Here is a 27,285-nt window from a genome sequence, read left to right on the forward strand (position 1 = left end):
AAGGTCAATCAGAAAGCCAGTCAATCCTTTTTAATGTACTCCACCAATGGAAAGAGCAAAGCATAAAAGAGCACTTCTTTATTACATGGGTAACAACAGCAGGTGTCAGATCCAGATGAAAATCATGGAGAACAGCATTTATCCATCCATCCATCCATCCATCTTCTACCGCTTACTCCTTCTTCAGGGTCGCTCAGGAACCTGAAGCCTATCCCAGGGAGCATCGGGCACAGGGCGGGGTACACCCTGGACAGGGTGCCAGTCCATCGCAGGGCACAATCACATACACATTCACACACCCATTCATACACTACGGACACTTTTTGAACAGCATTTATTTATTTTTTTATTTAAAAATATAGGTGTTGAGTGTAAATGTTGACTGCTGTTTATATTTTCAGTTGCTACCATACATTAGATAGTTATACCTACATTACTTTGACTAAAATGATGCAACATGTCGGCTAGCTAGCAAATGGTAGCTCAGTCAGTCATGACTCAAATCTAACCCCTGTGCACAAACCGAACTTCATAAAGACCTGGTTTGCATCAACCCCACTAAACACCTTTGGGATTAACTGTAACATCAAATGCACCCCAGATCCCCTCACCTGATCATTAGCAAGATCAGTGCCTGATCTTACTAACGCTCTTGTAGCTGAATGAACACAAATCGTGACAGCCATGCTCCAAAATCTAGTGTAAAGCCTCCCCAGAAGATCGGAGCTTATTATAACAGCAAAAGGGGAATAAATCTGGAATAGGATGTTCAGGAGGGACATATGGGTGTTCACCTTATTAGGAGCACATTCATGCACTTATCTAATGAGCCAATCATGTCGCAGCAGCTTCAGTTAATGTTCACATCAAACATCAGAATGAATAAAATGTGGTCTCTGTGACTTTAACTGTGTCATGGATGTTGGTACCAGGTGGACTGGTTTGAGCTGCCAGGAAGGATTAAAGTAACTCAAATCACTCTTTACAACCGTGGTGAGCGGAAAAGCATCTCCGCATGCACAAAACCTTGAACCTTGAGGTGGATGTGCTACAACAGCAGAAGAGCACATCAGGTTCTACTCCTATCCACCCAGAACAGGAATCTTTGGTTATCATGGACACAGCCTCACCCACACTGGACAAGTATATCATAAAAAAAATCATAAATGATCAGAATCACAGAAACTGGACAGTTGAAGTTTAAAAAGAAAATCACCTGGTCTTTTTCCAGTCTTCACCTGTCCAGTTTCTGTGATCCTGATCATTTATTATATTTTTTATGATCATTCATAATCACAAATGAGAAACAAACCCAAGGGTTTGAAAACGGAAAACACTAAAGAAGAAGATGGGAATTAAGGAAACACATAAATCCAATGCTCAATAACGCACATGAACATGAAACAAGCCTTCACAAAGACACAGAGAAACATGAGGGTTTAAATACACAAATTGAATAGGAACTAAATTTAGTTCAGTCTATCTATCAGTCTATTCTCTGATTTGGAGCACTGACTAAAAAACAGTTTTTACCTGAAGGCCATCAGGCTCCTAAAAAAAAGTTATGTATTTTGTCATAATGCTAAAGCACCAGTAGGGGAGCTGTTCTATAAATTTTAGTTAGTCGGTGTCCATTTTCAACATCATATTTAAGTGCAGCTTCCTCTATTTCAGACCACTGTGTGTTCTGATACCTTTCTATCATAGCCAGCATTAACTTTTCAAGCAGTTTTTACTACAGTTTGTGCTTCTGTGGGATTGGACCAGATGGCTCTAGCCTTCGAGCTTTCAAGTCTTGGGTCCCATGACCCTGACACCAGTTCACCAGTTGTCTTTCCTTGGACCACTTTTGGTAGGTACTAAACACTGCACACCAGTCACACCCCACAAGAGCTGCCGTTTTGGAGATGCTCCGACCCAGTTGTCCATGCCATCACAAGTTGGCCAGATTTTGCTCAGATCCTTACACTTGTCCATTTTTTCCTGCTTCCAACACATCACCTTCGAGAACTGACTGTTCACATGCTGCCTAATAAATATATTCCACCCCTTGACAGGTGCCAGTGTACTGAAATAATGTTATTCATGTCACCTGTCAGTGGATTTAATGTTATGGCTGATTGGTGCATGTTACAGCAGCTATTAAAAGTTGTTTCCTCCCCAGCCTCAATTTTTATTCTCTCTTAAAGTTAAAACTTAGTCACAGCTTTACCTCTGACTGATACAAAGTGCTGACACTGGAGACTCCTTCCATAATGGTGTAATAAACGTCTCCTTCCAGAAAAGTTCATCATACGAACAATTACTTTTTGTTTTTAAACTATTTATGTGGAGTATTCACAATACAAGTTACCTTGAATGAGCTGTGACCATAAAAACAATGACGTATTAAAACAAGCACATTATTATAAACATGAGTTTGCAGCTGAACTACTTTATAGGGGGAAAAATCAACCAGTCAGAATCGAGCATTCAACAGCACTGAGGTATAAAAGGTCAGTGGTCAGTTGTGAATGGTTTGTATTTTTCTTGTAAATTTGTATTGTAATGCTGTGGGTGTACATGAGGCTGCTTTTCAGCACATAAAGAGTGAAGGAGATTTTAGAAAAAAGTTGTGGTCAGAGCGCTTCCGCTCTCCTGCATCTAAAACACAACTGAAGTGTTTCCTGACTGAAGCAAACGATTTCAGAGTGCTTCTTAACAGGGTTCCAGCGTCAGCATGACAAGGGTACTTTGGTTCTGTGAGTAAAGTTCAGCATATATTTTACCTTATGACTTATTTTTCATCTTGAAAAGACAACTGGATTCTAAATCACTGATGTGTGTTACATTTCTTGACTAGATCTACTTGTGTGCTGTGGAGCTGCAGAAGGTTTCACAGAGAAGTCGGTAGATTTGGGACAAAATGTGACTCTAAAGTGTGAGGTCTCTGTAAGAGATGTGTTCTGGTTCCTCATGAAGCCGTCAGAACCTCCAGTGTTTATATTACGCTCTTTCTCAAGTAGAAGGCTGACGCCAGAATACAGTAACACGACCTTCAGCAAGAGATTCTTACTACAATATAACAGCAGTTTATTTATACACAATATCAGTACTAATGAATTAGGAGTATATTATTGCATTCAAACTCAAACTGGTTCACCTCCCGACATCAGCAGTGGAATCAGACTTTACATCCGGAATCATTCAGCTGGTGAGTTTATTTAAATCAAAATTACAGTAATATCCTTTAATAACAATGTTGAACAGGTTTTGATTGAAGCGACTTTTGTTATATTTTAATTCTAATATATAATTGATTTGTTTTTGTACACATTACTTTTGAGATGAGCCAGAACTCAAACATTTCTTCTATTATTTTTAGTTCAAAAACTATAGTATATCTTTTAGATCAAAATGTGATTTTATCAATCGTGATTTTATTAGAACTCCACATTATACAAGTTATTATATTGATTATTGTCTTATTAGCCTGTTTGGTTATTACCTTAAATCTAATATGTGGAAAGTTGAATAGTACAAATCTGTACAGTGCCAAGAAATAGACTAAATATTATTGTACACATTTAATTAATAAGCCTAAAATGAATTAAATCTGTATTGAGGGTGTCCATGAATTTTTCTTTAACATCTAAAGTGGTACCTGACTGCGTAAAAAGTGAGAACCTTCGATCTAGACCTTCAACCGTGTCTGATATAAAACATACTAGACAAACCATGTTGTGGATAAACCGAGTAGTTTGTTTAACGTCCAAACTATTTGTTCTTTTTCAAATTGTTTCCAGAGAATCAGACGTGTAAAACTGAGCAGTGTCAGAATCAAACATGCAGTACAGCCGAAGAAACCAGCCACTTGCCGATTCTCATCATATCAGTAACATTCAACTGTGTTCTGGTCATTGTAGTTGCAGGTGGGTTTAATTTAATGTGTATTCTCGTGACATGGCAATAACTGAGAATATACTGAGTATACTCCTGCGCAACTGAAAATACAAATCTGTTATTCTGACCTCTCTGATAGTCTATTGACCTGAAATTAGATTACTAAAAGGTTTACATACAACGATTCTGCACCAGATATTAAGATATACAATCTACTAATGCCAAAGTGACCTTTTTAAATGATATTTATTTAGTTATAACGTACTTACCGTGCAGAATAAACTTAGTGTACGCAGAAACTTTACCTGATAATATCTGATCACATTAGTGTACAATGCAGTTTAAATGAAATCTAGTTGTTTTGGCCTGTTAAATAGGTCTTGAAGTCTAAACTACCTGAAGCTAAGATTGCCGATTGACCTTAAGTGATTCATTTGCTACAGGTTTACTACAAAAGTTAATCTAATTTCATCATAATTAGAGGCCTTTATGCAGGAGAAAACACAAGAAATATATAACACATTACCATTTTAGAACAAGATAGGCATTACTGCTTAATCAGTGTTATAATTCACATCATTTATTATGAATAGGTATTGACACACAGGCCTCATTCATGTATATAATAAGGGCCGGCTAATGAAGTACTGAATATCTCTGGGTTAATTCTGTATCTTTATGTTTTAGTTTTTACAGTGTGTCACTGCAGAAGACGTCCAAAAACTCAAGCACAACCCTCAGATCCTGGTTTACAGCCGCGTCAGGACAGTACCGGCCCTGTGGTAGGCTAACTGCTCTTTCTTTTGGCCTTTTGTTTTTGTTTGATTGTTTTTTAACAATACTTTAAATGATTTTCCAATTTAAAACTTCATGCGCTTACGCTCAGGTCATTTTCACCTGATTAATTAAATTAAATGATAAAATAAACTGTCCTGCAATCAGGAAGATCCCCGAGTGTGGTAGTGTCTACTGTGGACTCCGTTTCCATCAGTGTAGTTTAGTGTAATCATTGAGATGAATTAGATGATAGAGTCGTTGTAGATGTGGGTACGGTGCCTGCTGCAGCGAAGGCGGAAAGTCCCACGTGTGAAAGCTGCATTGTGCTACACAGACCAAGACGTGTTAATGTGTGTGAAACAGTTACACGAGCTGGTAAAACGTGTTAAAATACATTGTAGAAATGTCTCGGCTGTTAAAATGCCCCGATGCATTTGCAAATATTCGAAATGCAAATACATCTTTATGTTCATATACAAAGAAAATGCATTGATAATGAAATAAAGATAAATAAACCTTTTACAGTTTTCAGTTTACGCTTTAGCATATATCGACAAAAATGAAGGCTGCGAAGACGACTATATAGCTAACTAGTAATTAATCTCACTGTAATTAATCTTCTTTATAATGTGCTCAATAGAACAAAAAACTGTTTACAGGATGAAAACAAATAGATTAACGTGAACTGAAAGTAAGGAGGCGTAAATAAATATTTGGTATATTTGGAAATAATCCTGTTACTAGTACATTTTAAAAGTACTTTTAAAAATCCAATTGATTTGTACACTTTATAATTCCTGTGCTGTGGCGTGTATGCAGCACTGTGGTGTACATACAGCGCTGTGGTTATATGTACAATACAAACAGTTCACACACCAGGACGGCTCTGCTCTTACACTGCAGTGTGAAAAAACATGGTTTGTTGCAGACATGTCCATAAGTGTGTGAACTTTATCATACTTCAGTTTCACACATTAATGCACTGCATTTAATATTTTTTCCACCACTGTGTCGCGTCTTGAACATATGCATTAACGTATTAAAGTTGCTTTTATTAATCCTGTCACATCGCGTCATTCTTTCAGTACGCCGAGGTGCAGTTCAGCAAGAACGGACCCGTCAGGACAGCTAACGGACCCGTCAGGACGGCTAACCTCGACAGCACGTACGCTCTTGTAAATCTGTGACCCGGAGTGACCCCACGCAACACCTTGGACCACACGTGACGTTTCATCATATTCATAAAGAAGGCCCGTTTCTGCAGCTTCCGTGTATGGACAATTCACAAATGAGTCGTTTGAAAAACCAGATGAACTGATTCACAAGCATGAACAAATCTTTTTTATTATTATTTTATTTTATTTAAGGGCTAAATTTATAGATGTACTTTTGTAGATGCTGTTCGAGTTGCGAATCAAAAAACTCACATTCTTATGAGACACTTAAGTGAGTCATTGGACTGAAATGAGTCATGTTTCAAACCCTGATAATGTTTAGTTAGTGTTTCTACTAGAGTGTCAGCCATTTTGAGAAACATTTTACAAAAGGTGGTGGGGGGGTGGGGGGTTGGGGGGGCAGGCATTGTCATCTATCTCTCGCAGGACAAGATATTTTCCCATAATGCCCTGGCAGTGTTTCAGTTATGCTGCATTTAGACTGACCTCGTTAGTGTAGGAAGTTGGAAGTTACATCATTTTCGACCTCTGTGCATTCAGGCTACAATGTGGGGGAAAACCATGGACGCCTCCATGCCAGCTAACTGCGATGAGCGATGTATATTCACCTATAAAGGCAGTGTATATATTTTAACAAGCACATATGTCTGTATGTTGATTGATCTAAAGCAAATACTTGTAAATACAGTAATATACTCGGGTAAAGGTAAGAAATTGTTTACTGATGCTGAAGCAGCCATTTTGATTTGCCCTTACTTGCTGAACTCGGGGTCGAGGAGACGAGTCGATGAGCAGGAATTCTGAGTCGAGGGAGCGCTTTCGTTCATTTTTTTTCCTAGTCAGAGATCGGAAATGACAAGTTAGGACCTTCAGTCAAACGCAGCATTAGATTACAGTGTCACATTTAAACGACTGTGCAATGAAATAAAGTCTTATAAAATATCTTTATCTCACCTGCTCTCTTCTCCTTATTGATCACAAACCAAACATCCTTTAAAAATAACACTTTACAAAAATACTCACTGGATTTACTCAATTCCACTTTTACTCCGAGTTCGGATCCAGTACTGATACTCGGTACGTGTATATGAGCGGCCATCTTAGAAGACAACTTGGAATGTCATTGCCCCCCCCCCCCCCAGTTTGGTATCATTCCACGCAAGAAAAGAGGCGGAGTCAGTTATTAATTGGTTAATTGATTACACAAGTGGCCTTTTTTTTTGTTTTTATGATGTGCTTCCCAAGCCCAGCCTCCCAAAGTTTGGCAGTTCGGATCATTTGTTAGCATTCTAAAAGATTGATTCATTTAGAAGTGAGATTCTAAATTTTAAGTATACTTAAACACCTTAATAAATGGGAAACAATGATTTTTCTCTCGAACTCCAAAAGTCTGTGCTACAGGTGTTGTCCCAGCTGCTATGAAAAAAAAAATTGCGCACTCGGCTCGTGCAAGGTGGTCGACTTTTAGTCAGACAACTTTTTTTTTTACTTCTCTGTGGTTTTGCACCTTTAGCTCTGGGTTAGATTATGACACGCAGCCACGTTGTCCTTAGAGGAAGTGGCAGGAAGATCTTTGCTACGTGTGATTTGCGGCTAAAGCACGAGTCCTTTTTTAACAAAAGTCTGAATACAATCTCTACATTAATCCATAATCATTTACCGAACCTGTTTTTTTTTTTTATTATTCAGTTATTATTTGAATCAGATTCATAGTGAACACATAACGAGCCACAAACAGCACACCACTGCCTCATGCCCATGAGGAACAGTCATGTGATTCAACCACAGTGTGTGCGTGTGCGTCAGCTGTGACACTACTGTAGTTTGGTCCAGATTTGAGTCAGTTTGAACACACTGCTCTGGACTCATTAGTGAAGCAGTTTCTGAGAATTCTCGTGTTTTGCTAACACACAAAGGCCAAATTGTTAGTTCTGTCGTCTGTGCAGCAGCAGACGTGTATAAAACAGTGATGGGGGTTTTTACGCTACTGGAAAACTGTCCAAGTTCCTGTTTCACAATAAATAGCACATGTGACCGTATCAGAAGTCTTTATTTGGTAACAAATGAACTTTGCACCTCTACACTTGTCGGTAAAACAATTCGGCTAAAGTTCACGTTATGGTCGGAGGACAAGAAGTTTCAGGTGAACGTACCGGGTGATGGAGAGTTGAGGTTAAACCAAGTTAAAAATATCACATCTACCATTTTGCCCTTCAATCGCTGCGTGTCAGATCAAACAATTATATTTCTAACATTTTTTTAACCAACTGTCTTTGACTTTTCCAAATAAAACCACGCCAACGATCTCCTAGTTTTAACATCACACCTAGGTGAAGTTTTACTGCATGCAATTTTTGTGCATCACCCCACCCCCATCACAGCAGTATCAGACATCATGGTCCAGTGTATCAGGAATAAAAAAACAAAACAATAATAAATACAGCTGATTCAACATGTAGCTAGATCAGGAACACAACACCACACCACACGTGAGCGCGATTTCGTTCGAATTCATTCATCCGCTGTGTGTATATTATATATGTATTCATTTAGATTTTCAACAAAATAGCAGGCATCAATAAATATTCACAAACTGACATTTTAGAGCTATATATACACACACAAAACACTTGACGTATGGGATGAATGGAAGTGAGAAACCTGTGTACACACACACACACACACACACACACACACACAACAACACTGCGATGGAATGCACGGTTAGTCCATGCGGATCTTCTCATTGGTCATCCTGTAGATGATGCTGTCGTAGCCCGGGTCCATGTTCCACAGGTTGTACGAGATGACGATGACAGCGAGAGCCAAAACGATCATGAGCCACAGCACGATGTTGAACACGACGGCGTATTCAAAGTTGTACTTGTAGGCCAGGTTGTAGGGGCTTCCCGGGTTACTCTGGAAACAAAAATAGATCAAAAACCGTTTGGGGTGAGGTTACACACGTAGAACACTTTTATTGCCAATCAAAAGGGCGCATTTATTTACAAGCAGTCATCTTAACACTCTAAATGCTGGGTGGAGCTTATTGAAATAACAAAATTGGCGTTAGATCTCTACCTCGGACTGGACGCCCAGAAGCGAGCGCGTGTTTCGAAACAGAAGTGAAGACGCGAAGCAGAGTCTCCTGCTACTGCACTGACCACGTGTTAGAAAAACGTGTGCATGCATCGACGTGGTCTCGACTGTAAATCTACAAACCCTGCAGCGAACAGGTCTCCGAGTGCACGCGAGCTTTTGCGTCTTACTATACACACAGAACTGAGACCAGCTTTGGTGTGGGTTTTACACGTTAACGTTTAAAGAAAAACACAAGTGCGCTTGTTTGTTTGTTTGTTTGTTTGTGTGTGTGTGTGTGTGTGTGTTTGTGTGTGAGAACTGCTCACTGTGGGTTTGTGTGCTCTGACCCATACGGTTCTTATTTACAGCAAACTAGCCACTTCCTATTTGTGGGCATGCTTAAAAGTTTCCGCGCTCTGTGAAGCTTGCCTGAACCTTTGTCCGCTCAGCTCTGCAATGTGATATGACTTCTTGTCGAAGTACGGTGCAAACAGAGTAGGGACATGTGGGCGGAGCTACAAAACAGCACGTACCGTCGATTGGTCAAATAGAACAGTCACAGATGTCTTGATTAACGGTCGGAGGAACTTTTTAACGTGTATATGTTTTTCTGTCTGATAATCATTTAAAATTATTAAAAGATAACTGCTCATTAAATAATAAAGTTTAGCTGTAGATCATACAGTCATGCGGGGAAAAAAAAAAGTACACCCCATGGAAATTGTTGTTTTGGACATGCAAACGTTTGATCCAGTTGTTTTAATTTTAAATGTGAAAATTACACAAAATGTCAGTTTTGTGTGTCATTTGATAGTATATCATCTTTATTAATAGGCACTGTTTCAAAGAGGATCAGTCACATGGAAAAAGTAAGTACACCCCTGCATTTATCACACCTTCAAATCCATGAAGTTAGAATCAGGTGTTGAAGATTGTGTGTCAGTGATTAGAACCTGCTGAGGAAGTGCAGGTGGAACCGGTTTTATTTATACCCCTCTCATATCTAGTGTCTGGTGTCATCATGCCAAGATCTAAAGAGTTCTGTAAGGCCTTCAGAAAAAAGGTTGTGGATGGCTAGGAGTCTGCCAAGAGATTTAAATACATCTACAAATGGCGCAGATTTCAAACGACTGCCGATTAGTCCACGACTGGCCGTCCCAGCTAACTCAGCCCACACGCAGACTGTCTGATGAAATAAAGAAGTCTCCAAGAACCCCAAGATTTCATCACAGGATCTGCTAGCAAGTCTTGCAACTGTTGCTGTCGAAGTGCATGCTTCTACAATCAGAAACAGACTGCACAATTTGACCTGCACGGGAGGCGTGAATCACATTTATTGATATTTCTGTTGAATAAATGATTGAAGCGAATTTTCCTTGTGTTTTTGTTCAAGTCCCTAAACTTTATTAGCAGGCACTGTTTCAAAGAGGATCAAATGTTTGCTCGTCCAAATATGTCAAAAAATAAATAAAAAAGAGCCAACAATTTCCATGGGATGTACTTATTTTTTCACATGACTGCACATGAACGCCCTTCCTAGTGACCTAGTGCACAAGTGTACAAGGATATGAGATTCAGACACAAAAACACGCACAACCGCTTGTGTGCGTTGGTGACCGTTTCCACCCAAACACCTTTATTTTTCAGTGAAGATTAAAAGTATTGGCACCCTCGGCTGTGATTTGGGCATGCTGGCGACTCTTAAGCAACCTTTAGATCCCTGCGCCACCATTAAATTTGTGTCTCCTGCTTATTTTCCCTGAATTGCGAGCAGTGTTCTAACACGTGTGAGAATCAAGTCACAGCCTGATAAGCTCCGGAGAAACTCGTCCAAGAGTTACGAAGTGAGACGGGTTCGGACGGGACACGGGAAGTCCTGGGGTCGGGTTTTGTCATTGAGCCACGCTGTTTGATGTAGCGGTGATAGAACACCGCTCGGTGTACATGTCCTAGTGTGACGAAACCACAAACATCGCTTTGGCAAGACATGGCTTCCGGAATGGTTACACAAGCCCTCCCATAGTGGTGTGCAGCGGTCTTATGATCTTTCAGACTCACCAGAACAGTCTTTTAAGGCTCCTATAAGGCCACACAAGCTAAACACCTCCTTCCACTAGTTCTGAAGTCTAGCTAGTCACACTTATACAGGAGTCAGTTTGTCTTGGCACTGCGTTGCCACTTGACAACCAGAGCGAAGTTACTTCAGTTCGATGTTTTCGTATCTGGTGCATTAAACCACAAGCTCCTGGTTCATACAAATACACACTTAGCATTAGAGATTAAAAGACTAAGAAGCAAAGATTTATGTATACTTATACATGTAGAATAATACAGCTCATAAAATGACACTTTTTTCTTAGAACGTGCAAATCATTGTAGTAATCGTAGTTTCGACATTACACAAAATAACTGTATGTTTATGCAATTATTTCAGGAACAAGACGTGTGTGTGCATCGAGGAAGAGCATTTTAAATGTGCGCATGTCTCTTGGGCTGGTCCTCGGAGGAACTTAGAAACCCCACCTTCTGTGGACCAGGCATCAAAAAAAAAATTGCATGCATCCGGAATCTTAGCAAAATGTAAATGGGTCATAGTGGTTGAAGTTCATAGCAGAGAAAACATGACTTTGAGGGACGTCCTGTGGTTTTGAGGCACAGAACAAGAGGCAGAACCCAAAAAAAAAAACAACAACAAAAAAAAAGAGTAAATGTTGACTAAATGGTACTTTTCATTACAAGCGTGATTAATTACTCTTCTTCTTCTTAATAATAATAATAATAATAATAATAATAATAATAATAATGAACAATACACTGCAATATAAAAACCATCACTCCCATTTCTTCTAGCTTCTCCTCCGTTTTAGACGGCAGCACCACGTTCATAATGATTTGATCTATGCACACGATCTACTGAGGGTTTCATTTCCTGTTAAAAACAACACCTATGAACGTAGCTAAAAATAAACACATCTCCTCCCTAATAGCTGGTCATAACGTCATAACCCTGTGTAAAGTGTCATGCAAACGCACTGAACTTCTGTAATGCAGAATATTTATAACATTTAAATAAATACATCCAATAAAATAAAAAACTCACAATCTGCTTAGCCTCCAGGATGGAGCACGACTTCCTGGTCAGCGGCGTCTCGAACGTCTTCACCGTCACCACCTCCACCACCGCGCTGCTGGCGTAAACGCCGAAGACGTCATCGGCGAACTGGAAGACACGACGGAGATGAAGGAATGGTTTAATGAAGTATAACGAGATGACCCGTCTCTACTAGTATTAAATATCTCCTAGTCGTAATTATTATTAAATTCCACAATCATACATCCGTTAGGTACAAATCTCTACGAGTGTCCTGATTTAATCTGATGCTTGTATTTACTACTCTCATTTAAAATGTGTTCACTACAGCTGTGTATAAATGTACATTTATTTATATATTTATATACACATGTGATTTGTGCGATGGTAAAGTTCAGAGCCTCTATGTAAGTGAAAGTCAGTTTGGGACCTTATATATATATATATATATATATATATATATATATATATATTTTTTTTTTTTTTCCCTTTTTGACACTTTCTAAAAGGTGTTTGTGGCAAACATGTCGGCGTACACGTGCAGGTTTAGGAAGAGCTGCCCCCGTTTAACCACATGCAGCAGGATCTGAAAGCTGAAAACGTGTGGTGTGGTTTTTCACCTTCTGCAGCGCTGCTACCAGAATCTCTCAGGCGTCCTGGAACTGGGGGGAGTCCGTGCCGTAGCGCCGGGCGAGCTCCTCCATACCAGCCAGCTCCAGAGAGAACAGGTCAGGAGCCTGGTCCTTAGCCAAGTGCTTGTGTCTCATCAGCTAGAGAGAGAGAGAGAGAGAGAGAGAGAGAGAGACTGAGTGAGTGAGTGAGTGAGTGTAAGAGTTTCAGTTCCTTCATTTCTTTCTTCAGCATCCCTATTTTTCTTTCCTGTAATCCTCTTCCATCTGATTTGATCAGTCTGCTGTGCTACCCCACCATGCACCGCCTCTCAGCTGCACCTGTTCCATCTTCGTGAACTCCTCCTTCACGTTGGCGAAGGCGCCGTGTCGAATGGAGATCTCTTCACTGCCGTCTCTGCTGGGTGTCTTAAGGCTTTTGTTTAGCTTAGCTTCCTCTTTAACTAGCAGAAAGTTCTGTTCAAACTGTTTTAGATTTCCCTGTATAAAAAAAAGAAACCTGTTCTGTTTTTATATAGGTCAATTGTTATCATGACTTCTGATTCTTCCTCTTCTTAGACCTGCAGTTTCCATCCATTACTGATGCCCTTTCTGATTACTGCTGGGTAATGGGTCCGGGTCTTCTGTAGAAAATAAGATGCCACTGACCTTTTTTTTGTATATGTTATATGTCTGAGTATAGGGTCATGGTCTTTCCTTGAGGAGCTTTTTCCATTGGTGGCTTGAGACGGGTAAAGAATGGGAATTGATTCTGCCATTGTTCACATGGGCTCCGAGTCAGCGGCTCCTTAGAACTCGATGATGATAACTGGCTGCTACTTCATGAATACACAAATATCCACTGGCGTCTGCCCTTATACTTTAGCCAAGATAACTTTTCTGGATTTTTTTTAACCAAATAAAAAGGTCATTGTTTGTAGGATATACGATCCTTGGGCCTTTCTCACCTAGTCTTTTTAATCATTATTATTCATTTAAACTCTTCTTACAGGTGATATAGGTGGTCCTAGAATCCATCAAAACGGAAGATCTATCCTACTTCAAAACAACATAAAAAGCAAAATATTCACAAGCCCATGTTCTTGCTGCTGCACTCCAGAACTCTCCGAGTGTTTGAGCGGGTGTACAGACTTTCAGCATTTGATCCTCTTTGAAACAGTGGCGATTATTAAAAGTGATGCACTATCAAATGACAAATAACATCGACATGTAGTAATTTTCACAATTTAAATTAACAAAAAAAAAAAAGTAGGCATCAAGAATTCTGCTATGTACCAGAATATTTCAGTCAAAATATCTCCTGGTTGCCTCTGCCAGGGTGTTCAGACTGCTGTCGAGTTTTCAGTGAGATTAATTTTTTGGTTTTTTTTTTAGAGATGGTAACATTAATGTGCCACAATATAAGTAAATATAAGTAGGCATGAGAAAACTTGAGCTGGACAAATATGACAGATTTTAGGAACACTGAGGAATTTTGAATTCCTTTGGCTCCCATCCACAATCTAAACACGTACATAAATAAATTCAAAGAAAACAAATAAAAATGTTTGAAATATTAAAACATTCGTGGATCAGCATTTCTTTTAATTATTTCATTAATAGGACATCTATTTTTTGAAGAAAACCATTCAATCCAGTACGGGTCATTTTGACCCCCTTTTGCATTCGTGAAGGTTTTTTTGGTTCCTGCATTGTAGGGTAAAATATCAAAAATCTAACAGGTGTGCGTTATACCTGCTACCTAGGCGAACACTTTACAGTTGGTTGTGTGACTGTACATCATTCCCTTCAAATGCTATTGAACTTTAAATAATGGTATATTTTGTGTATAAGCCCATGTAGTAATAAAATACATGGCAATATTTACATATGATTTAATAGCTTATTTTGATAAATATCACAAATCTAAAAGGTGTGCGTTATACCTGACACCTACATGAACACTTTACAGTTGGTTATATGACTGTAAGTCATTCCCTTCAAATGCTATTGAAGTTAGAATCGTGTTTAACAATGTCGTGTGTCACTTTAGAGACGGTCCCTTAATTTCCGCATATCTGTGAATATCGAGCATCAAACCAACTTTATTCCAGTTTATACAATCTCTCTGCAGGTTTTGGAAAACACACGGGATGGTGCTGGTTAGATATAAAATTGCACTCCTCTAAGACTAAAAAGCTAAGCTTAAATAATAGCACAGATAATGGCGAGCTAAATGTGGTCTAGCTGCTTAGTGCGGTTTATCCGGTTTGTTCAGTCTACATAAGATTTGTTACGTAATAAATATATATATATATATATATATATATATATATATATATATATATATATACATATATATATATATATATATATATATATATATATATACACACACACACACACACACACGTCGGAAGATAAACTAATAGGCTGAGCATGAGGGTTGGGGAAAGAACAACTGTATAATATGGTTTAGTTATAGCAGGGAATTTCCTAGTTATTATTATGTTACACCCTGTTTTTCCGGCATAGTCAGTTAGCCGTTAGCTTAGCTTAACAACGCCTTAAACCGGAAGGAAGTTTTGTTTTTCTTTCATCTGAAAATATCTCACATTGGTACAGCTTATATCCAGTACATACCTCACATCCATTGTATATAACACGAGCAAAATAGTTTATGACATAAATAAAACAGAAATAAACAGTACGTTAGTGAGGAACACGAAGATTTTTAATGCGCGTGCGCGCTCATATCACCTGACTAGTGACGGAAAGTTCGGATCATTTTACTGAGTCGGATCTTTGAATCACGTTCAGCAAAATGAACGAATCTTGAATGAACGAAACGAGTCATTTCGTTCATTTCAGCAGAATGTAATTAAAATGTTACATGTTAAATTCACCAACACATCTAGTACTTAATAAACTATATTTAAAAAAAAATAAACTAGGTTTTTTTTCTTTATACAATGAAGAAATTTAAAAAGTAAGTTTAGTTCCATTTTAAAGTGGAGGAAGGATGGAACACCATTTCCAATTTTTTGTGTATGAATGAAAAATGCACCATATATAATTAAAAAAATTAACCACATACTCCAGAGGTTTATTATTAGTATTGCTATCATTTAAAAAATATATCTTTTAAACTAAAATAATGTGTACAATTGTTAGAGTCCAATATATGAGAACCTAGTTCAGACCAGAGTTGTAGATATAGACAGATATAGGGCAATCAAAAAAAACCAAACTGATGTGCAAATGTCTCCTCTGCTTGTTTACAAAAAGAATACGAGCTGTCAATGTCCAAGTATTTAGAGATATTTGGCTGGGTATATGTTGTGTAATATTTTTTAATGCATTTCCTTCACCTTAATGGAGATGCAATATTTTACAGTTAAAAGCCATGCCCTTTTCCAGATTATATCCTCTACCAATGACCTCCAATATAATTTTCCTCTCGGAGAAATTTTCCTCTTAACTTGAAAGATTTGGCGCACATATCAAACTATTGGTTCATTTCTTATTTAATAGATCCATTCCTTCCAAGAGTAAAGTATATTGAGTTGTAACTGTAGCCTAGTACTTGGGCTATATATAACATTACTTTTAACAAGGTGAATGAACTCAGGTGAAATTGCTTTAATCACTTTATTAAACTCTATTGGAGGAATTGGGAAACTGTGGTAAGTCATAAATCGCTCATAAGTCAATATATTTCCTGAGTTATCAAATAAGGAAAGAATACAATTAATATTATTTTGGAACCATCTGGGGGAAAATAAGAGTTTGTTTCTGAATGTTCTGTGGGGTGAGAAACTGTGGATATAACACAGCTTCCAAGTAAGAAGACACTGTTGATGAAATTTGGACAGAGCAATAGGTAGGTTAGGAGGTATATAGTTACATTTCAAAATAAAAGAGAGGCTACCAAATAGACTTCTTTTGAGCCATTTTATTTTAAAACTATGTATCGTGTAAATCTAAAAAAATCAATATCTCCATCCGCTCTGCTGTTGGATAGCACTTCTTTCTTTTTCTTTTTTTTTTTTTTTAAACGTGCGATTTATTTTTCCAAATAAAATCTAAAAAGATCTTAATTTCCTTACCAATCTTATTCTCCACAAATAAAGATAGGGAAGGATACACAAAGTGAGAAAGATCCTCAGCCTTTGATAGGAGGACTCTACCGTATAATGAAAGGTCTTGCTGTAGCCCGCTGTTAAACTTTTCTACTAGGATTGTTAAATCTAAAAACCATTCTTAAGTGCTGTCTCTACAAAGGATTTTTTGTAATATAAATGCCTAGTTATTTGACTGTGGATTTAACCCGAATATTTTCTATCGAGTCGATGTTCACATTATGAACAGGCAAAATCTCACATTTTAAGATATTTCATTTTAACCCAGAAGCACAGGAAAACTGATTAATTAAATATAAAGCCTTTGACACATGACATCCATCTTTCAAAAACAACGTAGTGTCAGTAGCCAATTGTGAAATCTTAAGTTCCCTCCCAATAACAGAAATTCCTTTCAATTCTTGATTTTGATTAATACTCATACATAATGATTCTGTAACTAATAAAAAAGGAGAAATTGGGCAGCCTTGCCTAACACCACATTTTATATCAAATCTCTGGGAAATATCGAAATTAATAACTGAACTGTTCATTCCTTTATAAAACATAAAAATAGTATCAACAAAAGAATCCCCAAAAACCAAACAACTTCAGTGTAAAATTCAGCGGTAAGGCCATCGATGTCAGGAGATTTCCCTTACTTCATTGAATGAAGTGCCTTCCTAACTTCTTCACATTCTAAATCAGACAGGTAATATGACTTATCTAGATCTTTATCTGCAGGAATGCAACACTTTATTTTACCAATAAAGCTTGCACAACTATTGAGCTCAAGTTTGGAAGCATAAAGGTCGCTATACAATTTAGTAATAAATTTAGAAATTTGAATCGGATCTTTTACAAATTGCTCCATCAATATCGAGGGCAGTAAGAGCTTTTCTCTTTCCATTTCTTTTTTCCAGCACAAAGAAATAGCTAGAGTTCCTTTCACCTTCTACCCATTAGGCTGTGGGTCTTATGTACGCTCCCTTGACTAACTCTAGATAACGTTCATTCATTTGCAAACTGATACTGTTCAGCTCTAATTATTCTTCAACTGAAACGCTATTTTTCAATAGTACGTCATTTACCCGACAGATCAGATCAGATTTACGTCTATTAGGTTTCAATTCTTTACATATTTTGACAGTTATGAATCTCGTTCTGTATTTGAAGTATTCCCATTTCTCTTTGTAACCATTATGTATATTCGGAAATAATTATTTCACCAGGTTTATAATATGATCATTAAATTTGCTGTCTTTTAATAATGAATGTGTGAAGATCTGGGATGTCTGGTGGTTATATATAGAGGAAGCAAAATGGTCTGATGTGGACATACAGTCATGGGGAAAAAGTAATTACATCCTCTTTCAATTGCATGTTTTTATTTATCAGCGCCTAAATGACGTGTTCTTTATAACATTATCATAGTAATGAGTTCCATCAGGTGCACATTTTCAATAATAGGCATGATAATTCAACCAGCAGAATTAATTTCACTCCCTGATCCTTTATTATCAAAGCAACTTAGTAAACTATCAATGCAACGTAGCACTGGTTTAGTAAACTTTTTTTTTTTAAATGCAGTGAAATGTTTATTGAATGACTTAAGGAACATTTACGCTACATTCACAGGGACACTTTACTGTTCAGCAGATACTACTCTTATATCCATTTGTAAAATACAGCAAATAAAAATAAATAAAAAAAACAGTACTACACTACACAGTTTTATTAGAACATAATGTTTCCAATGTAAATCTGCATGTATATGTAAATTTGTGCATGCTATGTGGTTGCTGTTTTCTGACAGCCATCAAAATGTCCTTCTGAACACATCTATATTTTATAGAAATACAAAATGAAATAAATAGCATGAAGCAAAAAACAAAATCACTGGAGCGAGGCAGTAAGATACACACAGAGGGTAAACACTTCCGCTTTTACACAAGTCTCTAAATTATAACGGATTAAATTGAGTTTTTTTGGACGTTAATCTACACACAATAATCCATAATGAGAGACCTATGATGTGTCTAAACGCTCCAAACTGAGTTCAGGTGCATCCTGGTTGCTTTGATTATCTTGAGATGTCTTTAGAACTTGACTGGAGTCCTTGAGAGAATCTGACAGGAAGAATGGGAGAAACTGACTTTTTCCCAAGAACACCAGGAGCTGTCATTGCTGCATAAAGGGTGTGAATACTTGTCTACATGAGATTACAGTTTTGACTTTTAATCACTTTGCAAAAATATTTTTAAAAATCATGTGTTCCTGTGTCTTTATGGATTGGTGTGTGTAGAGTAATGGCCAAAAAGCAAATTTAATACCTTTTTGTAAAATACATTGCTGTGATGCCTGTATGTGAAGATAATGCACACACGGAGCTTGGGGTTTTCTTCAGAAGGTTAAGCTGTAGAGCAGAGCACATCCCAGCAGGAACGTTAACAGACCGTCTGCTCGTCTCGGGGAATCACCGTTCGCTATTGCACACAAACGGAAGCCATTAACTTTACACAGTACATGTGTAGATAGATCATTCTCATTAGAATAACATTTTAAATCATTTTGTCCAAAAATATATCATGACAGATTAACTGTACTTGAAAAATCCCTTTGTCTTCCAATAGCATGGGGAAAAATACCATTAAACACAATTAGGGAAGTAACAAATGATGACGTCTGAAACAGGTGGAAAACTACTGCTATGGGGCTACATTGCTGCTGGTGCAGAGACTCAGGTGAAGACTGATGACATAAAAGAATTCTGTTATATACCAGAACATTTCAGCCAAAATGTTGCCTCTGCCAGGACATTCAGACTCATAGAGTTTTGAGCGAGATGATTAAAGAAACACAAAAGTAATGCTTTGTGGAGACCTTCTCAGCCTCTGGATTGGAAACCTACAGAAAACTTGTGGTCTGAATTCACAAGTAGCTTCCACATGCACAGACCAGTGAATATAAAGGAGTGTAAAATGGAGGAGTGGACCAGGATCCTCTACAAGCATCTTCAACATTGTTAGACAGGAAGTGACTCAGTGCTGTTATTCTCTCCAGAGCAGGAGTCGATATATCTTAATTATGAGGGTGCTGATAGTTCTGAAACATGGCTTTTACAAACATGTATTTTTAAAAAAATTGCTTGGAAAAACAACATTTAAGGTACAATTAAAAATCTCTCAGATCAGATCATTGTGTATATTATGACTGATCGTGATAAACAAAACACCATGTGACAGAAACTTCCTGCTTAAGAAAAAACTTCAAACTTGATTTAGAAAAACAGCCATACACACCTGTAACAGTTAGTTCTAGTTTCAGGGTTAATGGATTGATAGGGTCGTTGCAGGTGCAGGTGTACAGTCCTGCATCAGATTCATTCAAGTTGCTCAGCATGATGGAGAAATCCCCCTTTTCAATTGCTGATGGAAAAATTTTAACTCTGTCTTTATAGACTGGATCCTGCTCATTGAAATCTGCTTCACCGCCAATGATGTGACACAACACCCTGTTGTCTTTGTATCGCCAATACACAGTCTGCGGCTTCTGGCCAAATAAACACGGTAAGATCACTGATTCTCCTATAAAACCTTCAACACGGACACTCTGCACCGACACTGAAAGGAACAAAACACAGAAGATTGCAATAATATGAAGACAAATGTGTTCATCAGGATACATCAACTATACTAATATATATATATATATATATATATTTATAGAGAGAGATACATATATATTTATAGAGAGAGAGAGAGCGCTTCATTCACTTTCCCAATAACACCACATTCACACTATTCGCTTGTGTTACTTGTAGTTTGCCTGTTGTTGGGCGTTTAATAATCTGTGTAATAATTCTGTTGTGCTCGTGGCCGTGGCCTGTCCAGGAGTTGTTTTTTTTTTTTAAATAAAAGTTCTGGATTTGTCACGTACCGTATCACACCTAATTTGCATGGAATTGAAAAAAGTCAAATTTAAAGGTCATTGAAATCTCTGGGTGATTTCAGGTTGTGCGCATACACAGATAATGAAGTCATTTGCTGCTTGTTAATGTGAATGAATGTAGGGTAAAATATTCTCAACATTCAATCATAAAACTGTTGAATCTTCATGTAGATACCCATCTTCATTGATGCTCACAGTAATTATTCAAAAAATGTCACTTTTCCATACAATACATTAGAGCTGCAACAACTGATTGATAATAATCGATAATGAAAATCGTTTCAACAAATTATTCAATAGTTGGTCTGTGCGCGGCACGGGGTGTGTTTACATTTATTCATTTAGCAGACGCTTTTATCCGAAGCGACTTACACATGAGGAAACGTACTATACACTTACACTATGCACGAGTTGCTTAAAGGTTTAGTTTAAATGGAAATTGAATTAAAAGTTTATATGCTGTATTTGTGCTTGCAGTGTAAATTCTGTCATTTATTATAACGGGGTGATCTGTAAGTGATCTCTTAATAACGAGGCCGCGTTGCTCCTCACTCGCAGTGTAGTCATGGTGATAAAGAGTGTAGAGCAAGTAAGATCTGTAATGTCTGATTAAAACGCTACGATCAAATTAAAGTGCCTGTAGGCAGTGAGGAACAGAAACCACAAGGTGCAGTGGAAGTGAGTTTTTATTATTAATTTAGGACTGTAGTTTATCAGTATTTTTTTGTGCATCCATAAAAAATAATGCATAAATACTATTATATAATATAAACTAATTAGGACAAACAGTTGTGTAATGTTTTAGTCTGAAGTTTATATTTGTAACAATTAGTTTGTGGATTTTATTTTAAACAAATGAAAAATGGTACTGAAATTTCTTTATCCGATTAATCGAAAAAATAATCACCCGATTTAATCGATTATGAAAATAATTGTTAGTTGCAGCCCTACAGTATACACATCTGCTTACTGCGGTGTGAAACGCTCACCTGTGTGTATCAGAAGCAGGAAGGTGAAGCAGAAAATCCAGCTGTAATTAAACAAAAAATCAGAAAGAGGTGGAACAGCAGAATAAATTCACAGTATGATCACTGTATAATGGAGTTATAAAGGAGTTTAATTCTTCAGTTGGGAAACCAGAAGGAACGCTCAGCAATCAGAAATGTAGTAAGTGAATAATAAGGACTTGTTCTTCCCCTCCTTGATGCCCCTAAATTAGAGTTGCACAGTATACCGGTACTACGGAGGGATCACGATACCACCAATGCAACTGTATTTTTTTTAAAGGGTAGTATCGTCAATACGGTAGTACCGTAAGTAATGTACGTGCAGCAGTTAATACTATTTTTACTAAAATGACACGTCTCACTGCTTTTGCAGAATTAAGAAAAGTTAGTGACACGTCGTTTAACCTAAATTATTTACCTTAAAGTGCACCTATTATGGTTTTAAAACGTGCCTAATTTTGTTTTAAAGGACTCGTACAATAGATTTACACACATCGGAGGTCAAAAAACACTTTAATGTGTTCATAATTTACACTGCAGCATTACAGTGAGGGAAAAAAGTATTTGATCCCCTGCTGATTTTGTACGTTTTCCCACTGACAAAGAAATGATCATTCTATAATTTTAATGGTAGATTTATTTGAACAGTGAGAGACAGAATAACAACAAGAAAATCCAGAAAAACGCATGTCAAAAATGTTATAAATTGATTTGCATTTTAATGAGGGAAATAAGTATTTGACCCCTCTGCAAAACATGACTTAGTACTTGGTGGCAAAACCCTTGTTGGCAATCACAGAGGTCAGACGTTTCTTGTAGTTGGCCACCAGGTTTGCACACATCTCAGGAGGGATTTTGTCCCACTCCTCTTTGCAGATCTTCTCCAAGTCATTAAGGTTTCGAGGCTGACGTTTGGCAACTCGGACCTTCAGCTCCCTCCACAGATTTTCTATGGGATTAAGGTCTGGAGACTGGCTAGGCCACTCCAGGACCTTAATGTGCTTCTTCTTGAGCCACTCCTTTGTTGCCTTGGCCGTGTGTTTTGGGTCATTATCATGCTGGAATACCCATCCACGACCCATTTTCAATGCCCTGGCTGAGGGAAGGAGGTTCTCACCCATGATTTGACGGTACATGGCCCTGTCCATCGTCCCTTTGATGCGGTGAAGTTGTCCTGTCCCCTTAGCAGAAAAACACCCCCAAAGCATAATGTTTCCACCTCCATGTTTGACGGTGGGGATGGTGTTCTTGGGGTCATAGGCAGCATTCCTCCTCCTCCAAACACGGCGAGTTGAGTTGATGCCAAAGAGCTCCATTTTGGTCTCATCTGACCACAACACTTTCACCCAGTTGTCCTCTGAATCATTCAGATGTTCATTGGCAAACTTCAGACGGGCATGTACATGTGCTTTCTTGAGCAGGGGGACCTTGCGGGAGCTGCAGCATTTCAGTCCTTCACGGCGTAGTGTGTTACCAATTGTTTTCTTGGTGACTATGGTCCCAGCTGCCTTGAGATCATTGACAAGATCCTCCCGTGTAGTTCTGGGCTGATTCCTCACTGTTCTCATGATGACAGTTCTTTTGTGTTTCTTCCATTTGCGAATAATTGCACCAACTGTTGTCACCTTCTCACCAAGCTGCTTGGCAATGGTCTTGTAGCCCATTCCAGACTTGTGTAGGTCTGCAATCTTGTCCCTGACATCATTGGAGAGCTCTTTGGTGTTGGCCATGGTGGAGAGTTTGGAATCTGATTGATTGATTGCTTCTGTGGACAGGTGTCTTTTATACAGGTAACAAGCTGAGATTAGGAGCACTCCCTTTAAGAGTGTGCTCCTAATCTCAGCTCGTTACCTGTATAAAAGACACCTGGGAGCCAGAAATCTTTCTGATTGAGAGGAGGTCAAATACTTATTTCCCTCATTAAAATGCAAATCAATTTATAACATTTTTGACATGCATTTTTCTGGATTTTCTTGTAGTTATTCTGTCTCTCACTGTTCAAATAAACCTACCATTAAAATTATAGACTGATCATTTCTTTGTCAGTGGGCAAACGTACAAAATCAGCAGGGGATCAAATACTTCTTTCCCTCACTGTACCTTATTCCCCCCAGTGTCAAAAACGACTCGTTAAATGATCCGTTCTAAAGGATTCATTCTAAACTCCCCCTTTAAGAGAGCATACTCTGCTCTGATTGGTTAGACGTCCCAGTCTGTTGTGATTGGTCTACCGCTGTCAGCGTGTTTCAAAAAGGAAACGCCCACTACCGTAAAGAGTTTCAGCTCCGTCTGTTCGCAGGCAGCCAGTGAAGACCAGAGGCGGGGCTGTTTGTTACAAACCTTCGTAGGTTAGTACAGGAATTAAATTTGGAATTACTGACGACTCGTAAAAAGTCAATAAATACAAAATCACTAAATAACTTTAGTGTTTATTTTTTGATGGAACACAAATACAATCCTTTCACTCAAAATATGACCCCCCACTAGAGCCCCTCCCTCCTCCTACCGTTATTCGCTTACTCATCTTGACAGACAGCTCCGGTTCACTTTTCAGACCCCTTTAGTTAATTTTTTGGGCAAACTTTAGCTACTTTCCGTAGAAGAGAGTGGCCAGCACTGCCCCGTGAGCGCGAGGTCCTGCTTTCCCCCCCGGAGACACGCGTCTCTCTGCGGCTACTCTGTTCAGTGAGGGGCAGAGAGCATTCATTCACTTCTAACTTTCTCTCTCAGTGATTATTTTACATGTAAATACAGCCGAAATCCCAGCACAGACAATGTCTTTAACTTAAGGGTATCATGATTATACCACAGGACATTGTGGTTCTAAAATCCCGAATCAGCACTATTTGACATGTATCCTTGAGCATACTAGGAATTTGGCAGTTCTACAAGACAGATTAATACAAAAATCTCATGACAGCTACAGTGTAAACATAACACCATAGAGATGACCTCTCCCACAGAACAGTGTGGAATGTAAGTCACTCTGGATAAGGGTGTCTGCTTAATGCTGTAAATGAAGAACCACCTTTAGAAACAATAACTTAAGGTAAATGTTTTCTGTAGGAGTTTCAGTCTCACATCATTTTGGAGAAGTTTTCATTATCCTACAATTCATTATTCATAATGTTCTACACGGGCAGATGATCACTCTGCAGGTTTTGGACCCATTCCTGAACAGTGATAACAGATAATGGCGAGTTAAATGCGGCCTAGCTACTTACTGCTCCTTGGTGCTACTTACTGCTACTTATTGTGCTTTATCCAGTTTCCGTTAAACTCTTATAGAACAAAATATGTTTAAATCAGAAGATAAGTTAGTAATCTGAGTGTAAAGGTTGGGAAAGATATAGTTATTTAATTGGAGTAATAGAACAGCTGTAGAATATATTTTAGCTAGTATAGCTAGGTCAGGAAATTAGCTAGCTCCGTTATACAGTTTCTCCTGCAGAGGCGAGTTAGCTTAGCTTAACCAGGCCTTAAACTGAACACAGCTCGTTATCATAAAATATCTCACACTGGTACTGACTTTATCTGATACATACCTCACATTCATTGCGTACAACACGGGGACAGTTTCTAATAAACTGGAATAACGTTGGCTTGACATAGGATGTTCGATATTCGCGGAAATTAAGGGACCGTCTCTAAAGTGACACACGACATTGTTAAACACGATTCTAACTTCAATAGCATTTGAAGGGAATGACTAACAGTCATATAACCAACTGTAAAGTGTTCATCTAGGTGTCAGGTATAACGCACACCTGTTAGATTTATGATATTTAACAAATTCAACTATTGAATCATATATAAATTAGACATGTATTTTATTACTACGTGGGCTCATACACAAAATATACCATTACTTAAAGCTCAATAGCATTTGAAGGGAATGATGTACAGTCACACAACCAACTGTAAAGTGTTACGACTAGGTGTTAGGTATGACACACCTTTTAGATTTTTGATATTTAACCCTACAATGCATGAACCAAAAAAACCTTCACGAATGCAAAAGTGGGTCAAAATGACCCATACTGGATTGAATGGTTTTCTTCAAAAAAATAGATGTCCTATTAATGAAATAATTTATATATATGTGTGTGTGTGTGTGTGTGTGTGTGTGTGTGTGTGTGTGGGCCCAAAGCGTCAATATTTTGTGGCATCACTGTTTGCACTGCATCTTTGTCTCACGTAATTGTCTTCTTGACCTGTGTCCCTGTACCATGTTTGGTTTGATAGTTTATGTTTAGCCTTAGCCACTGTATTTTGCTGAGTTGTCTTTGTTTTGTTGTTCGTTTGTTCATTAAATTGTTTGGAAATCTGCCATTGCTTCCATAACCATCTTTGAAACGTGACATAATTCCTCTAACAATTAAACACTTCTCCCTTGTTTATGCATCATTTCTTTTCACTCCTGCTTATTCCTGTTTCTTATTTTCATTCCTTAGAAATCCACTGGAAACCACTGACCACTTTTGTTCCCTTTGGTCAGGTTTGTGTGAATCTTAACACCTCATCAGCTGACTCGTGGTCACATTCCTGGTGTAGAAGAAGCTCAGACCATCACTGATTACAGGAGAAACAATCTTCTGCCTGTATCAATGATACCTCCATTCCAGACACTTTATATTACTTCTACACCCAGTTTGAAGTATCTAACATGGAGGCAGCAGTAAGGAATGGAACTGCCCCAGTGACCAGGGAGTTACCTGCCTTAATGACTACTGCCCCATTGCAATCACCCCAATCATCTGTGGCATTATGCAGGATCCCTCTCACCCCTCACACGGACTGTTCACACTCCTCGCGTCTGGACGTAGGCTACGGTACATCTGGGCCAAGTCCTTCTGAACAGTTTCTTCAGCCGTTCTTTCACCTCAACCTCAGAGAGTGACCTTAGGGACAAGGCATCATCCTGTGACGGGATTTTGTTGGCTTTGAATTGAGATCACAATACATTTTGTTAGGAACAAATATTTAACATAATATTAAATTCTAACATTACTGTAGCAGAGTGTGGCTGCACCATTTTCCTTGCAGAAGTTTATGAATGATTTCTCGGCTACATTTTGAACGACTGATTAACTAAACATTTGTACTATAGATGTTGAAATCGTGAGGACCAATAATGGCTGTTTATATAATGTTAATCATTGTAAAATTTCAACATAATAGTGTCCCAAAGTTAAACGGCATTGTGTTATTAACAGCTGCTTAAATAATTTGTCATCGTTATTCTCCCGAGAACAACTGATCACCACTTGTGGGTTTAAAAAAAAAAGTCTTGATAAACACAGCCATGACATTTATGATCATTGGTCAAAGTCATTCAAGTGGAATAGTGGGGCTCTGCTTTCAAGTACAAATGCTGTCATTTTTTTAATGGCATTTCTTTGAGAAACAAATCGAGACCATAAATTATTTTTTTTTCTATGTGGTATGATGTGTGCATGCAAATGATCAAAATAATGGGCTTATAATAAAATAAATACATATGATGGATCTTCCAGCATAGTGGGGGTCAATACAAATTTTTCTCAAATTTCAGAATTGTTTTTATATCACCTCCTTGTGTTACAATACAAC

General features: G+C 38.1%; 1 protein-coding gene and 1 long non-coding RNA gene across 3 annotated transcripts in view; one reads left to right on the forward strand and one right to left on the reverse strand.

Annotated features, from left to right (window-relative positions):
* The window catches only part of LOC128602829 (uncharacterized), a 56,251-nt gene extending 49,469 nt beyond the window's left edge, over positions 1–6,782 (forward strand). Inside the window, exons 1-5 of one of the 2 annotated variants that reach the window (XM_053616902.1) lie at positions 1,477–2,741; positions 2,843–3,193; positions 3,786–3,911; positions 4,570–4,664; positions 5,745–6,782. In XM_053616902.1, the coding sequence (XP_053472877.1) occupies positions 2,720–2,741; positions 2,843–3,193; positions 3,786–3,911; positions 4,570–4,664; positions 5,745–5,846 (696 nt within the window). In that variant the 5' untranslated portion in view covers positions 1,477–2,719 and the 3' untranslated portion in view covers positions 5,847–6,782. Of the gene's footprint in view, positions 1–1,476; positions 2,742–2,842; positions 3,194–3,785; positions 3,912–4,569; positions 4,665–5,744 lie in introns of those variants that run through there. The other variant, XM_053616901.1, reaches the window with a different exon arrangement.
* Positions 6,783–7,868: 1,086 nt separating this feature from the next.
* On the reverse strand, positions 7,869–15,390 carry LOC128602835 (uncharacterized). The gene is made up of 4 exons (XR_008384900.1): positions 15,258–15,390; positions 12,627–12,776; positions 12,016–12,135; positions 7,869–8,753 (listed from the first exon to the last, which is right to left on the reverse strand). It is a non-coding gene; the product is annotated as an uncharacterized LOC128602835 (long non-coding RNA).
* Between the last annotated feature and the right edge of the window lie 11,895 nt (positions 15,391–27,285).

This window comes from Ictalurus furcatus, chromosome 27, assembly GCF_023375685.1.
Source record: "Ictalurus furcatus strain D&B chromosome 27, Billie_1.0, whole genome shotgun sequence".
Taxonomy (NCBI): Eukaryota; Metazoa; Chordata; class Actinopteri; order Siluriformes; family Ictaluridae; genus Ictalurus; species Ictalurus furcatus.